At 33.0% G+C, this 15,193-nt stretch overlaps 1 protein-coding gene across 4 annotated transcripts in view; it reads right to left on the bottom strand.

Moving 5' to 3' along the window:
- Positions 1-15,193, bottom strand: part of LOC130890769 (titin) — a 159,887-nt gene that overhangs the window by 55,583 nt on the left and 89,111 nt on the right. For 3 of the 4 annotated variants that reach the window (XM_057795075.1, XM_057795072.1, XM_057795076.1), the window contains 4 exons: positions 14,612-14,954; positions 13,117-14,554; positions 12,332-12,461; positions 44-8,068 (listed from right to left, as the gene is read on the bottom strand). In XM_057795075.1, the coding sequence (XP_057651058.1) occupies positions 44-8,068; positions 12,332-12,461; positions 13,117-14,554; positions 14,612-14,954 (9,936 nt within the window). The remainder of the gene's footprint in view (positions 1-43; positions 8,069-12,331; positions 12,462-13,116; positions 14,555-14,611; positions 14,955-15,193) is intronic. The other variant, XM_057795074.1, reaches the window with a different exon arrangement.

Below are 15,193 nucleotides of genomic sequence, written 5' to 3'. Positions count from 1 at the left end.
ATTCTTATTTTGATTCAAAGCCACACTACAAATTATTTTGTACCTAAAATGACAAGGTTAGCTGTAGATGTTGCTGCACCAGCCGAATTTGTAGCTTTGCAAGAATAAATAGCAACATCTTGAGGTTCTACTTTCGCAAACTCCAAGGTGACTGTATCTTCAACGATATTAACGAAAGCTCTTTCGTTAGCTTGGAATATTTTTTCGTTTTTGTACCATGTTATTTCGGGGAATGGAGTACCTTCAACTTTACAGGTTATAATTGCTGGTTTACCTTCTTCCGCAACCACAGGTTCAACTCTTTGGATAAATCTGGGAGCAACGGTCTTCTTTTTGGCTCTCCTTCCGATAGTTTTTTCCATTACTGTTTTTTGCGTTGTCTTTTCTTTAATTTCTACATCGTCAGTTAGATTTTCTACTGGTAATTTATCGATTGTTTCTGTTATCCTTTTTTGAGAAATTATCTCTAATTCTGGAATAGGTTGACTATCATCAAATGAAACCATCTTTGGTTTGTCTTTTTTGATTTTTTTAGATGATATTTTTACGGTAATATCTTTCTGGAATTCTTCTTGATCTTTCTCTTCCGTAGGCTGTTGCACAATTTCTTCGGGCGTCTTGGATACTACTTTCTTTTCTTTTAGTTTTATTTCAGTCGTAGACATGACTACTTTGGTGTCTTCTATGGGAACTTCTTCTACTTTTTCCGGTTTTAGTTGTAGTTGTTCCTCAACTTCTGGAGTTTGATAATCTATCATTTCTTCTATTTGTGATAATTCCGGTTTTTCTGTTTCCGGTATTTTTGATTTTGTTTTCTGCTTCTCTTTCTTGGTTTTCTTTGCGATTGGCTTTATTGATATTTGATCTTCGACCTCTTCTATTTCAACTTCTGTTGGAGTTTCTCGTTTTACATCCTCCATTTCAATTTTATATTCTGGCAGAGCAGATTTATCTTTGTAAATGGGTTTGAGTTTAATATCTTCTTTTTCTTCCTCTGGAATAGGTTTTCTTTTACCTTTAGGCCAATCTTTGGATTCCTCGATTTCTTTCGGCTTTTCTTTTGGTGTTCTCCTCCAAGGAGCTGTCGTTTCTTCAGGTATGGGTTCTGCTTCTCGAATTTCATCCGATGGTGCCACCGGTTGCATTATTACGACGTCAATCTTCTCTTCTTCAGTTTTTGAAGGTATCTCTAAGTTAATTTCTCCTAAATCTTTAGATTCCACATCAGTTTTTGGTATTTTCTTTGGTGTCGTGATTTCCGTTATTTTTTGGACTTCTTGTGGAGTTTTCTTAACTGGTTTCAAATTAACCTCTTCTTTTGTTTCCTCTTTTTTAGGTATTTTTCCTTTTCCAATTTTAATTGTAATTTTTTCTTCTTCTGGGACATCCTTCTTCGGTTTTTCTTGTCGTTGCCATGGGATACTCTGCGTTTCTTGTTCCTCCATTGGTTTTTTGTCGAAATCGACTTTATCCGGGACTTCAGGAATGTATTTATCGTTATCCTCAATTTCTGGCAGTTCTTCATATTTTGTTGGCTTCTTGGGTTTAATTTTTCTTGTCGTTTTCTCTTCTATTATAGTTTCTTCTTTGGGGATTGGTTTCAAACTGACTTTTTCAATTTCAGTTTCTTCTTCAGTCTTAGTTTCGGGACGCTTAACTGGTTTCAGTTTTACTTCTTCTGGTTTTATTTCTTCTTGATCGTATTTTTTAGCAACTTTAGGTTTAAGCTTTTCTTTATCTTCTACTTTTAATACTATAGTATCTTCAACTTCTGTAACTGTTTCTATTATAATCGAATCTGGTATTTTTTCTTCTTGATCTCTCTCTTCTTCTTCATCTTTTGGTTGTTCGACTGCCTTTTCATCAGGAATTGCAGTTTTCTCTGGTTTTACCTTTCTTTTCTTCTTTCTTATCTTTCGCTTGGATTTATCGATATGTATCTCTTCTTCTTCCTCTTCTTCTGAGGATGATGAAATTATTTTACCTTCCAAGGTCTTTTTCTTCAAAGGTCTAAGTTCTACTTTCTCTAAATCTTCTTTGACTTGTTCTTTCTTTTGTACTTGTGTTGGCTTGAGTTTTACAGCTTCTTTATTCCAAGGAATAATTTCTTCCTCAGTTTTTTGTATGATAATTTCTTCCTCGTGTACCTTATATATATCTTTAACTGTTTCTTCTGGCTGTTGAGTTTCTTCGGGCTTGAGTACTTGTTCCTGGGCGTCTTCGCCTTTAATTGGTTGTTTCGGTTTACGCCATGATTTTGTTTCAGGTTGCTTGGTTTCGGGAACCTCTTCCACCTCTGCTAATTTGGTTTCGACTATCTCTTCTTTAGGAAATTGCACTTCTTGATCTTGTTCTTCAATTTCAATTCTTTCATCTTTCAATTTTTTGTCTTCTCTAACGTTTTTGATACTCTTCTTCCGTTTTTTCGAATCAACATCTCCCTTTTCTTCTTCTACATCTTTTATCACATCTTTCTCTTCGATTTCCTCTTTCTTGAATGGTTTCAGCTCTACTTTCTCTAACTCATCTTTAACAATTTCCTTTCGTTCCTTTTTCGTTCGCTTCAAAGTAATAGCTTGTTTGTTCCATGGAACTACTTCTTCTTTTGGTTTTTGCAAATCAATATCTTCTTCTATTACTTTGAATATCTCTTTTGGAACTTCCTCAAGTTTTTCTTCTTCAGGAACATCTGGTTGTTGCTGCTCTACTTCTGGCTTCAGAGGTTGTCTGGGCTTGCGCCAAGATTTTATATCAGGCTGTTGAATTTCAGGAACATCGTCCACTTTTGCCATATCTATTTTCACAGTTTCTTCCTTTGGAACTTGCTCAGTTATCTTTTGTTCTTCAATTTCGATTCTATCATCTCTTACAATTTTGTCTTTTTCAATCTTCTTGTCAACTTTCTTTCGATTATCTTCTTCTTTCTCCTCTTCCACGTCTTTTATAATAACTTCTTCTTCTATATGCTGTTTCTTGAATGGTTTCAACTCTACTTTCTCCAACTCATCTTTAACAATTTCCTTTCGTTCCTTTTTAGTTCGTTTCAAAGTAATAGCTTGTTTGTTCCATGGAACTACTTCTTCTTTTGGTTTTTGCAAATCAATATCTTCTTCTATTATTTTGAATATCTCTTTTGGAACTTCCTCAAGTTTTTCTTCTTCAGGAACATCTGGTTGTTGCTGCTCTACTTCTGGCTTCAGAGGTTGTCTAGGCTTGCGCCAAGATTTTATATCAGGCTGTTGAATTTCAGGAACATCGTCCACTTTTGCCATGTCTATTTTCACAGTTTCTTCCTTTGGAACTTGCTCAGTTATCTTTTGTTCTTCAATTTCGATTCTATCATCTCTTACTATTTTGTCTTTTTCAATCTTCTTGGCAACTTTCTTTCTTTTATCTTCTTCTTTCTCCTCTTCCACGTCTTTTATAATAATTTCTTCTTCTATATGCTGTTTCTTGAATGGTTTCAACTCTACTTTCTCCAACTCATCTTTAACAATTTCCTTTCGTTCCTTTTTAGTTCGTTTCAAAGTAATAGCTTGTTTGTTCCATGGAACTACTTCTTCTTTTGTTTTTTGCAAATCAATATCTTCTTCTATTACTTTGAATATCTCTTTTGGAACTTCTCCAAGTTTTTCTTCTTCAGGAATATCTGGTTGTTGCTGCTCTACTTCTGGCTTCAAAGGTTGTCTGTGCTTGCGCCAAGATTTTATATCAGGCTGTTGAATTTCAGGAACATCGTCCACTTTTGCCATATCTATTTTCACAGTTTCTTCCTTTGGAACATCTTCCAACTTTGCTATATCTGTTTTCACAGTTTCTTCCTTTGGAACTTGCTCGGTTATCTTTTGTTCCTCAATTTCGATTCTATCATCTCTTACTATTTTGTCTTTTTTAATCTTCTTGACAACTTTCTGTCCTTTATCTTCTTCTTTCTCCTCTTCCACGTCTTTTATCATAACTTCTTCTTCTATATGCTGTTTCTTGAATGGTTTCAACTCTACTTTCCCCAACTCATCTTTAACAATTTCCTTTCGTTCCTTTTTAGTTCGTTTCAAAGTAATAGCTTGTTTGTTCCATGGAACTACTTCTTCTTTTGGTTTTTGCAAATCAATATCTTCTTCTATTACTTTGAATATCTCTTTTGGAACTTCCTCAAGTTTTTCTTCTTCAGGAACAACTGGTTGTTGCTGCTCTACTTCTGGCTTCAGAGGTTGTCTAGGCTTGCGCCAAGATTTTGTATCGGGCTGTTGGATTTCAGGAACATCTTCCACCTTTGCTATATCTGTTTTCACAGTTTCTTCCTTTGGAACTTGCTCGGTTATCTTTTGTTCCTCAATTTCGATTCTATCATCTCTTAATATTTTGTCTTTTTTAATCTTCTTGACAACTTTCTGTCCTTTATCTTCTTCTTTCTCCTCTTCCACGTCTTTTATAATAACTTCTTCTTCTATATGCTGCTTCTTGAATGGTTTCAACTCTACTTTCTCTATCTCATCTTTAACAATTTCCTTTCGTTCCTTCTTAGTTCGCTTTAAAGTAATAGCTTGTTTGTTCCACGGAACTACTTCTTCTTTTGGTTTTTGCAAATCAATATCTTCTTCTATTACTTTGAATATCTCTTTTGGAACTTCCTCAGCCTGTTCCTCTTCAGGAACAATCGGTTTTTGCTGCTCTACCTCTGGCTTCAGAGGTTGTCTAGGCTTGCGCCAAGATTTTTTATCAGGCTGTTGGATTTCAGGAACATCTTCCAACTTTGCTATATCTGTTTTCACAGTTTCTTCCTTTGGAACTTGCTCGGTTATCTTTTGTTCCTCAATTTCGATTCTATCATCTCTTACTATTTTGTCTTTTTTAATCTTCTTGACAACTTTCTGTCCTTTATCTTCTTCTTTCTCCTCTTCCACGTCTTTTATAATAACTTTTTCTTCTATATGCTGCTTCTTGAATGGTTTCAACTCTACTTTCTCTAACTCATCTTTAACAATTTCCTTTCGTTCCTTTTTAGTTCGTTTCAAAGTGATAGCTTGTTTGTTCCATGGAACTACTTCTTCTTTTGGTTTTTGCAAATCAATATCTTCTTCTTTTACTTTGTATATGTCTTTAGGCACTTCCTCAAGTTTTTCTTCTTCAGGAACAACTGGTTGTTGCTGTTCTACTTCTGGTTTTAGAGGTTGTCTAGGCTTGCGCCAAGATTTTGTATCGGGCTGTTGGATTTCAGGAACATCTTCCACCTTTGCTATATCTGTTTTCACAGTTTCTTTCTTTGGAACTTTCTCGCTTATCTTTTGTTCTTCAATTTCGATTCTATCATCTCTTACAATTTTGTCTTTTTCAATTTTCTTGTCAACTTTCTTTCGTTTATCTTCTTCTTTCTCCTCTTCCACGTCTTTTATAATAACTTCTTCTTCTATATGCTGCTTCTTGAATGGTTTCAACTCTACTTTCTCTATCTCATCTTTAACAACTTCCTTTCGTTCCTTCTTAGTTCGCTTTAAAGCAATAGCTTGTTTGTTCCACGGAACTACTTCTTCTTTTGGTTTTTGCAAATCAATATCTTCTTCTATTACTTTGAATATCTCTTTTGGAACTTCCTCAAGTTTTTCTTCTTCAGGAACAACTGGTTGTTGCTGCTCTACTTCTGGCTTCAGAGGTTGTCTAGGCTTGCGCCAAGATTTTGTATCGGGCTGTTGGATTTCAGGAACATCTTCCACCTTTGCTATATCTGTTTTCACAGTTTCTTCCTTTGGAACTTGCTCGGTTATCTTTTGTTCCTCAATTTCGATTCTATCATCTCTTAATATTTTGTCTTTTTTAATCTTCTTGACAACTTTCTGTCCTTTATCTTCTTCTTTCTCCTCTTCCACGTCTTTTATAATAACTTCTTCTTCTATATGCTGTTTCTTGAATGGTTTCAACTCTACTTTCCCCAACTCATCTTTAACAATTTCCTTTCGTTCCTTTTTAGTTCGTTTCAAAGTAATAGCTTGTTTGTTCCATGGAACTACTTCTTCTTTTGGTTTTTGCAAATCAATATCTTCTTCTATTACTTTGAATATCTCTTTTGGAACTTCCTCAAGTTTTTCTTCTTCAGGAACAACTGGTTGTTGCTGCTCTACTTCTGGCTTCAGAGGTTGTCTAGGCTTGCGCCAAGATTTTGTATCGGGCTGTTGGATTTCAGGAACATCTTCCACCTTTGCTATATCTGTTTTCACAGTTTCTTCCTTTGGAACTTGCTCGGTTATCTTTTGTTCCTCAATTTCGATTCTATCATCTCTTAATATTTTGTCTTTTTTAATCTTCTTGACAACTTTCTGTCCTTTATCTTCTTCTTTCTCCTCTTCCACGTCTTTTATAATAACTTCTTCTTCTATATGCTGTTTCTTGAATGGTTTCAACTCTACTTTCTCTATCTCATCTTTAACAATTTCCTTGCGTTCCTTTTTCGTTCGCTTCAAAGTAATAGCTTGTTTGTTCCATGGAACTTCTTCTTCTTTTGGTTTTTGCAAATCAATGTCATCTTCTTTTACTTTATATATCTCTGTAAGTTTCTTTTCGAGCTGTTGGGTTTCTGGTACAACTTGCTGTTCTTCTTCCACACTAGGCTTGAGTGGTTGTTTTGGTTTTCGCCATGATTTCGTATCAGGTACATCTTGTTCCTTTGGAATCTCTTGAGATTCTACTTCCGTATCTTTAATTAGAGTTTTTTCTTCAACGTGATGTTTTTTGAAAGGTTTGAGCTCGACTTCTTCCACGATATCTTTTACTTGTTCTTTCTTTTCTATCTTAGTACGTTTAATAGCGAGAGCATGTTTTTTCCATGGTACAATTTCTTCTTCACCTTCCTCAAATGTGGATACTTCTTCTGTTACTTTATATTGCGGAATTTCAGTTTTCTCATCTTCTATTCTCTCTTTAACGATTTCTCTGTGTTCCCTATGCGTTTTCTTCAATTTAATCTCTTGTTTATTCCATGGCATCTTAGGTTTTGGTCGTTCTTCAGTTTCTGGTTTCTTGCGTTGTCTCCAAACACGTGCTTCTAATTGTTGACTTTCAATCACGTTCTGATTCTCATCTATTCTTAAAACAGATGTATCTTCAACAATCTGAGTTGATTCTATTTCTTGTTTAGGTTTCCTCGTTTCATCTTCATCTGGTTGTGTTTCAGTTACAGATCCGACCTTTAACGGTTTTAGAGAAACTTCTTCTAATGTTTCTTTTGGAATTTCTTTTTGTTGTCTCGGTGTCTTTTTCAATACTATTTCTTGTTTATTCCAAGGTATCGGTTCTTGTACTGGTTTTTCTATTTCTCTTTTAACTTCTTCCTGCTTTTTATGTGGAATATCTTCAGTTATTTTTTTCTTTCTCCAGTCTTTGAATTCAGCAGTCTGTTGTTGTTGTTCAGTAATATTTTCATCTAATTTTAACAAAGTTTTGTCTTCTTCATGGAATTGTTTTTCTATTCGAGTTCTTTGCTTACGCCAATCTTTTTGTTGTAGTTTTTGATCAGTCTCGATTAGTTCTTGTTCTATAATTTTCAATTTAGTAGTATCCTCAGTTTCAAGGTGTTGTTGTATATGTTGTTCTGGTCTTCTTTCTTTACGCCAATCTTTCTTAGACAAACCTTTTTCTTGTGTAATTTGTTCTGTTTCGAATTCTAACATAGTCTCATCCTCAGTTTCTGTATAAGGTTGTTTAAGAGGCTTCAAAGTAACATCCTCTAATTTTTCTCTTTCAATATCTTTCTTTTCTATTTTAGTTTTCTTTAGAATTATCTGTTGTTGTGTCCATGGTTGAACCTGTGATTTTTGTTGTTCTTCAATTCTTTGAAGACTCGTTGAATCTTTCCTGTAAGTTTTTCGCACTCTTTTTTGTCTCCAAGGCAATGATTCATCGCCTACTGGTAATTCAATATCTTCTTGCAGTTGTTGCGAGCCTCCTTTCGAACCTAATGTTGCTTTTTGTGAATTCGTTCCCGGACCTCCACCAATTCCATCCTTAATGTATGTTTGTTTGTCGTCACGATCTATTATTTCGGTTTTTGATGTTTTTCGATACGTTCCTACGCGTTCTGAAAAGTTATTTGGTCATACTAATGTAGAAAATATCCTAAGTACAAAAATTATAATAATTTTATAAGAAAGAAAAAGAATTTTTTAACCTGACCTCGTATATATTATAGAAATAATAATATAAAACATAATAAGTACGAAAAAAAGGTTTCTATTCTTTTTATTTTCAACTAAAATTAAATAATAAAAATATAAACGACAGAAATATTTTATTTAAATCTCGTTGTATTGTGTATACATAAAACAATTTTTCGCAGTGTATTATTTATGTTATCCTAATTTCCAGATATTGGTGAAGTCTCACATATGGTTTTTTCTCACATTTTGACCAATTGCCAAGTGATGTAACTACTAATTATTATAATAAACTAAATATACATTCGCGAGGAAAAAAATTGATTCGAGTCGTACAATCACCATCTCATAGCCATTGGTCCTAGCTTTATAATGAGTTATCTATGTTGTTATTGAGTTTTTTGGTAAAATAAAAAGTTAAAACGAAAAAGAATTGTTAATTCTTCAAAATTATAATTTATTTGGAATTAACCCAACAATATATCCCTTGATCTAACAACAGCATCCAATCGATTTATATGGACGGGCATTGTCTTGTATTTTATTTAAGACTGCGCGATTTTTTCACCAACTCTTCGTCAATCTCTAACATATCGTAGGCGAGCCCGAGCTGGGGATTAATTTGAGACCTCAAGGTTAAATGCCTTGATTCTTCTTTTTACTTTGGACACGACAGTCAACTCTGGTAACAGAAAATTGACTAACCACTTCTCGCTCTGACCTCTAATCGCAGGAGTCTGAGTCGCTTTTTTGTTCACGAGATATCAAAAAACTTGAAATTCTATTATTAAAAATCGTGTCAAACTTTTCGCGACCTTGAAAAATCCCTCGACAGGTAAAATAAATTCTTGGCACTCGTATTATTTTTCGGATAAAACAAACAATATGGAAACAGTAGTTTGCACAATATTCAAGATAAATGAGTCCTGATGTCATTGAAAATTATGAATCATTAATCAAAACTGTGTGTCTTGCAGAGGCGGTTTACGTGTAGTGCCAATAGTCATAAATGAAAATTGGCTGGGTTGTAAAATTTTTCTTTATAATTTATATTCACTCGGATTAATTTTATATCAGAATAAATCGAAATTTTTAAAATAAACTTCCTATTTTAAAAACCACGTGAAAGATTTTATCTTAGACACAATATCATTATAATGTGATTAATTTTTATAATGAATTTTCAATAAAAAAAATATTATTTGCAAAAAATTTAGTCTATTGTTATATACTCTGTCTAAAGAGTTGTCCACCTGATAATTTTAAAGATTCAACGACGACGACTTCAGCTTTAGAAACTTGGTTTGCAAGAAGACAACCATGCGAGTGGTGTTTCCCTGTAGACGAGTTGGAAAAGTGCCATTTTGTGATGAAACATTTTTAATGTCATAAATTGTACTAAAAAGCTCTGCTAAAACTAGGGGGGGCATATAAAAGAAACTGAAATATCTCGCATGAATTTAGAAGCACCCTGTATAAATTTAGTTATAATTTTTTTACCGCGCTTTAAATATAGTTATTACAATGTTGTCATATATGTTGTGATAATCGTCGGTACGTTATTCGAAATTGTTTAAATTTATCTTTAATTTCTAATTTAATTTATTTGTGAGATAAAATAGATGAAATCTCCCGAAATCTATTTTTATTTCGTATCAAAATTTTATAGTCATAACTCTCTATGATGTAATAACCATGGGTGTATTTAAAGATAAACATTTTAAAGTTAATTTTCTCGTGGAAGCGATTACTAAATATAATTCATCATCTCCCGCGTATATTTATTTTTGTATGACCAAGTTTGGCCTACTCTTTGACGTTATTTTTAGCATAGTGACTCAAAAAAAGTACAATTGAAATTTAAAAACTAAATTGAAAACGTTGCACACGTCACTCGGCGACCCCCACCACGCTGTGTGTCATATCCAACGGTCAGACGTATTTTCGGTTAAGTTGCAGTCGTGTTTTTAGTATTGGCGCGTAAACTTAGTGGAAGTGATTTACGTGTGGTTTTTTTGTGTTTGTGAAATAATTTCGTCGCCACATAATATTATAGATTAATATAAAGGGTTAAATATACTTTCAATTATAATAAAACGAATTGTTTATTTAAAACTCTTGAAATTACATCTATAATTTTATGTGGCTCGTATTGAACAGGCTAGACTTGTTGGTGTATGTAAAATATTGATCAAATTCCAGCTTATTGTATATAAAAAATTGATTGTTCACTGATTTTCTTTCTGTATTTCACTAACGAATAAAATACGAACTTATTGTAGAATTTCTTTCTGGAAAACCGCCAATTATCGTAGTGAGAGTGATTCATAGGATATAAAAATTATCATCGTAAAATTTACTAGGAAAAAAAATTGGTTGTATTTCAAATTACTCTGTTATATTTTTAAGGTGTAATAACATCTAGCAAGGTGCAAAGATCTCGGTGGGGTCTCCAAATTTAGAACGCACATAACGTACAGTTCGAAAATAGTTTCATTATGTGTCATCGTGCACACGGCCCCACTAGTTTTACAAAATTTCTATTTCTTCCAAACGGATTTAGAATTTTATGATTAATGTTGTGACTGACAGATTTTATACGTTACGACGGACTTATAGTTATCGTTTAATAAAAAAATTTAAACAAAAATTTGTTTTATTTCATTTTGAAGCATATTGAAATCGTATATACAGGAGGGTGAATCATTTTCTAAAACAAATATTAATCTATATATAGAAAAACAAAATCTGCAAGTATGGGCTTTAAATATCAATTTTTAGTATTTAAATATAAAGTTTCACCGTTTAAAATGCATGTAGGAAATTTTTATTTCTAAAACCACTTTTTTTATGATAATACAAAATAGTTTGATGGACCTTGTGGAAAATTTTATACTTTTTGTAGTCGTTGAATTACATTTGTTCAACCAGTGCGAGTTACCCCTCAAAAAAATGATTTCGAAGAGTACAAAATTCTCCACAAAGTTGATCAAACTGATTTCCATTGTTGTGAAAAGTGAAAAGAAATTTAAAAAAAAATTTTTTTGCATGTATTTTATACTTATACATAATTATACTGTCTGACGCGAGTTCAGTCTCTGAAGACAATAACTTGGTTATCCAAAACTTCAGACAGTGTAATTGTGAGTGTTGGTGTAGTTTAAACAGTGTGGTCAGTATAAATATCATCAATGGTTTCACAAATTCCAATATTTTGAATGGTAAAACTTTATATTTAAATCGTAAGTACCAAAAATTGATTTTAATACTTCTAAATGTTTTTAATTTTACGTATCTTCTGTTTTAAAATTAGTTTTTTTTAATAATTTTTGATATATTGATAAAAAATTGACTTTTCGATTTAACTTCAGTCTTTATCAAAATATTTTGATCAAAAATTATAAAAAAAAACTAATTTTAAAACAGAAGAGATCTAAAATTAAAAACATGTAGAAATATTAATATATTAAAGGGTCTAAAAAATAAAAAATGGTAATTAGAGCTCAAATTTGGTGCGATTTTTTTTCTATACGTAGATTAATATTTAGTTTGAGCAACGAAAAAATTTTTTTCGAAAATAAATCACCCTAATATACAGGGTATACACTTAACACAACCCTATACACTGCCACTATATTTATTGTTTTTTTTATCAAATTAATAAAAATACCAATGAAAATAAGTTTTTTTAATTTTGTGTAGAATCAATAATTTGTTGTCGTATATGTATTAGGGAAAATAATTGATAAAGAGACACTAATTATTATACAGGTTACTTGAAACTCGTTTTTTTAATAATAGCATTTTATTAAATAAATTACGGCATTTATACATGAAATTTTAAAACTTAAGCCAGCTTTCAGCGTATTAGAGCCAAAGCTGCGTGTATATATATATATATATATAAATATAATCTTTCCTCAAACATATCACGTGGAACTTGAACAACATTTGACGTCACCATTGCTATTAACCTAACTTTTTGGAATTTTTTTCCTCTCAATCCACTGTTCATTGTTAAAAACAAAACGATATTTATAATGATCAATCAATAACTTTTCATGAAAATCGCTTTTGATTAATTATTATTTTGTAAAAAAAATAGAGCAGCTCAAAGCTGTAATCACTAATAACAACTATATGAATCAAAATTTAACAATTTATATTTTATAGCAATCATTTCTTACTTTTGACTATTAGTTTAGCGGATTGTTCAACTTGACCTGCCGACGAAGTTGCTCTGCAAGTGAAAATTCCTGTGTCTTCTTCGTACGTCGAAGATATCAATAAAACGGCATTATTTCCTTCTTGAATCATCTACAAAGATATTTCAATTAACAAAATGAAATTTTCGAAGCTGTTTATTTTGAAAATATTCAGAATAGCAGCGCAGAGATAATCGAAAGATATTTTTAGTTTCATTTTACTTAAAATTTTGTATAGCAACAATAGTCAACAATAATCCTTGACAAGATATTGTTTAACTAGGACCTCTTTCATTTTCTACTAGAACTAATAGTCATATTAGAAAACTAGTAAGGAGATGTAGTTTGGTTTAGATACGAAAATGTCTACAGTAGAACATTTTTCTGATCCACAAAAAATTAATGACCTTCAAAATACTTTAAAACTTCTTTCTCTTTTCGTTCCTTCTACAAGAATCACTGACAGTCTCTTCCTTAGGCTTGTCTACTTTAAAAAAATACACAATTTTATATCTCTCCCCGCTCTTTTCATCTGAAATACCCAATCATGGTTACCCACATCTGATCTGGTGAAAAAATCATCTTTTGTAGTTGCAAGTTTGACAGCAGCTATTAAGACACATGTTTTCCTAATAGTACAACCTAAAGAGGTTCCAATATCTACAGGAATTTCTTTACCGTTACTCTATTTTTTTTTACTAAGTACCATGATAAAATGAGCAAAACAGAATGAAAAAATAATCTGTAGTTTAGATAGGATTTCTTACCTGAAAATCTGGCGATTCAGGTATGAGGAAACCTTCTCTCAACCATTGGATAGTAGGCTTAGGTTTACCAGAAATGGTAGTTTTAAATTGAGCTGGACTACCTTCGAGTACGGTTATATCTTTCATGGGGGACAAAGATGGAGCAACTTCTTGAGTTTCGGGTACTACGACTTTTAATTTTCCCTGAGTTGATACAAGACCGGCTGGATTTTCAGCTACGCATTTATAGATTCCTTCGTCTTCGGGGAAGGCTTCGGAAATCTTTAGCATACAAAAATCTCCTTCTTTGGTCATTTGGAAGTATTTGGAGGGTTTGATAACTTTGTCCGCCTTTTGCCATTTGATAGTCGCAGTCGGTTTAGCTGATATTTTGCATCTAAACATTACGGCTTGGCCTTCTTTTATTGTTTGATCTTTGAGTGGTTCTATAACCGTAGGGGCTTTCTCGGAACCTGGAGTTGTTGGTTTGGAAGGTTTTTGAGCTGATGATGGAGTTGTTATTATACATTCAGCTTCGCATCGAGCTTCGCCTGAATTATTAATAGCCACACATTCGTATTTTCCGGCGTCTTCAGGTACTACTTCAATAATCAATAGAGTATATACCTCGTCTTCTTCCAAAGTTTTGTATCTTATATCTGAAACGATTTTCTTCCCGTTTTTCAACCAATAGACATCGATGGGTTTGGTACCGTCTATTTTAGCGTCGAATCTCACCAACTGTCCAATATTGGTTCTGGTACTTTGAATTGTCGTGGTGAAACTTGGGGGAATAGCGCCGCGAGTACCATGTCTACGTCTTTCTTGTACTACCAAGTTAGCACTACATTTAGCAGTACCGCCACGATTTTCGGCTACAACGCTGAACACCCCCGAATCTTCCATAAATACTTGTCTTAGTTGTAGAATAGATTTAGTACTGAAGGTGTAAATTTTTAGATCGGGGGAGCTTGTTATAGGGAAGTTTTCTCTGTACCAGGTTATTTTTGGTAACGGATCCCCATCGAATTCGACTTCGAATTTAGCCGAATCGTTTTCGAACGCTCTCACCGGTTGTATCTTTTTAGTAAATACCGGAGGGTTTGTTGGTAATACTTGTCCTTGTACCACTCTTTCGGTAGTTTTACCTTTATGTTCAACGTCGGTTGTTTCGGTGGCTGTGATATGTCTCGTGATTTCGGTATCTCCTTTTACTTCTTTTTGCGTTTGTTTTTGTTTTGATACGTGAATTTCTCTTCCGTGTACACCGGATTCCGTAGGTTCCGGTGGATAAGCTCCTTTTTTCGAATCGATTTCAACTTCTTGTTGTATGAATTCTTGACCTTTATCGGTTTTTCTTAATCTGACCATATCTTTATGCGGTACTTGTTTAGGTTGCTCGGGTTTAGGTAGACGAGGAATCGGTGCTAAATTAACGTCATAAGAAGGTTTTTCTTCCCTATAAAAAAACAGAAATTATTTTTTTCATATCTAATCGTATTAATTATATACTTACAAATTTTCTTCATATTGTTGTGCCATTCCTCTGGTGACAGTACTGCTTACAATCTTTTCTCCCGGTATAGCGAATTGATGAGATTGCTCGCGTAGTCTAATTTCTTTAGATACTTGTTGATTTTCAAGTTCTTGTAATTTGCTGTAATATTCTTTGCTTTTTTTGTCTTTTATACTTTTTTGCCATTCTGTATCTGGTTCTGAATATTCTTTGGATTGCACGTGAATTCCAGTAACATTCATACCAGTTTCTCTTAAAGTAGTGTTGCGCTCATCAAACACTCGTTCGAGTTCGGTTTCGGTACGTTCTTTTTGATAATCGGCTAGCTCCAGATCGTACCAAGCTAACAAATCATAATAAATATGAGCGTCACCAGCAAATTTTTTTGAAAATAACATAGAGTAATTTATTTTTGTAATCACCAATTAATTTAATATCAGCTCTTATGAGAATGTATAAAAAATTTATAAATTACTCTATATAACGACAAATTTTAACACTGTACATACACTAAAATAGTTTAATAAAGGTAAAACATTATAAAATTTGAATGATACATCGATGTATGTTAATCATTTTTAG

Source organism: Diorhabda carinulata, chromosome 2, assembly GCF_026250575.1.
Source record: "Diorhabda carinulata isolate Delta chromosome 2, icDioCari1.1, whole genome shotgun sequence".
Classification (NCBI taxonomy): Eukaryota; Metazoa; Arthropoda; class Insecta; order Coleoptera; family Chrysomelidae; genus Diorhabda; species Diorhabda carinulata.
This window is presented reverse-complemented; position numbering and strand designations above follow the sequence as displayed.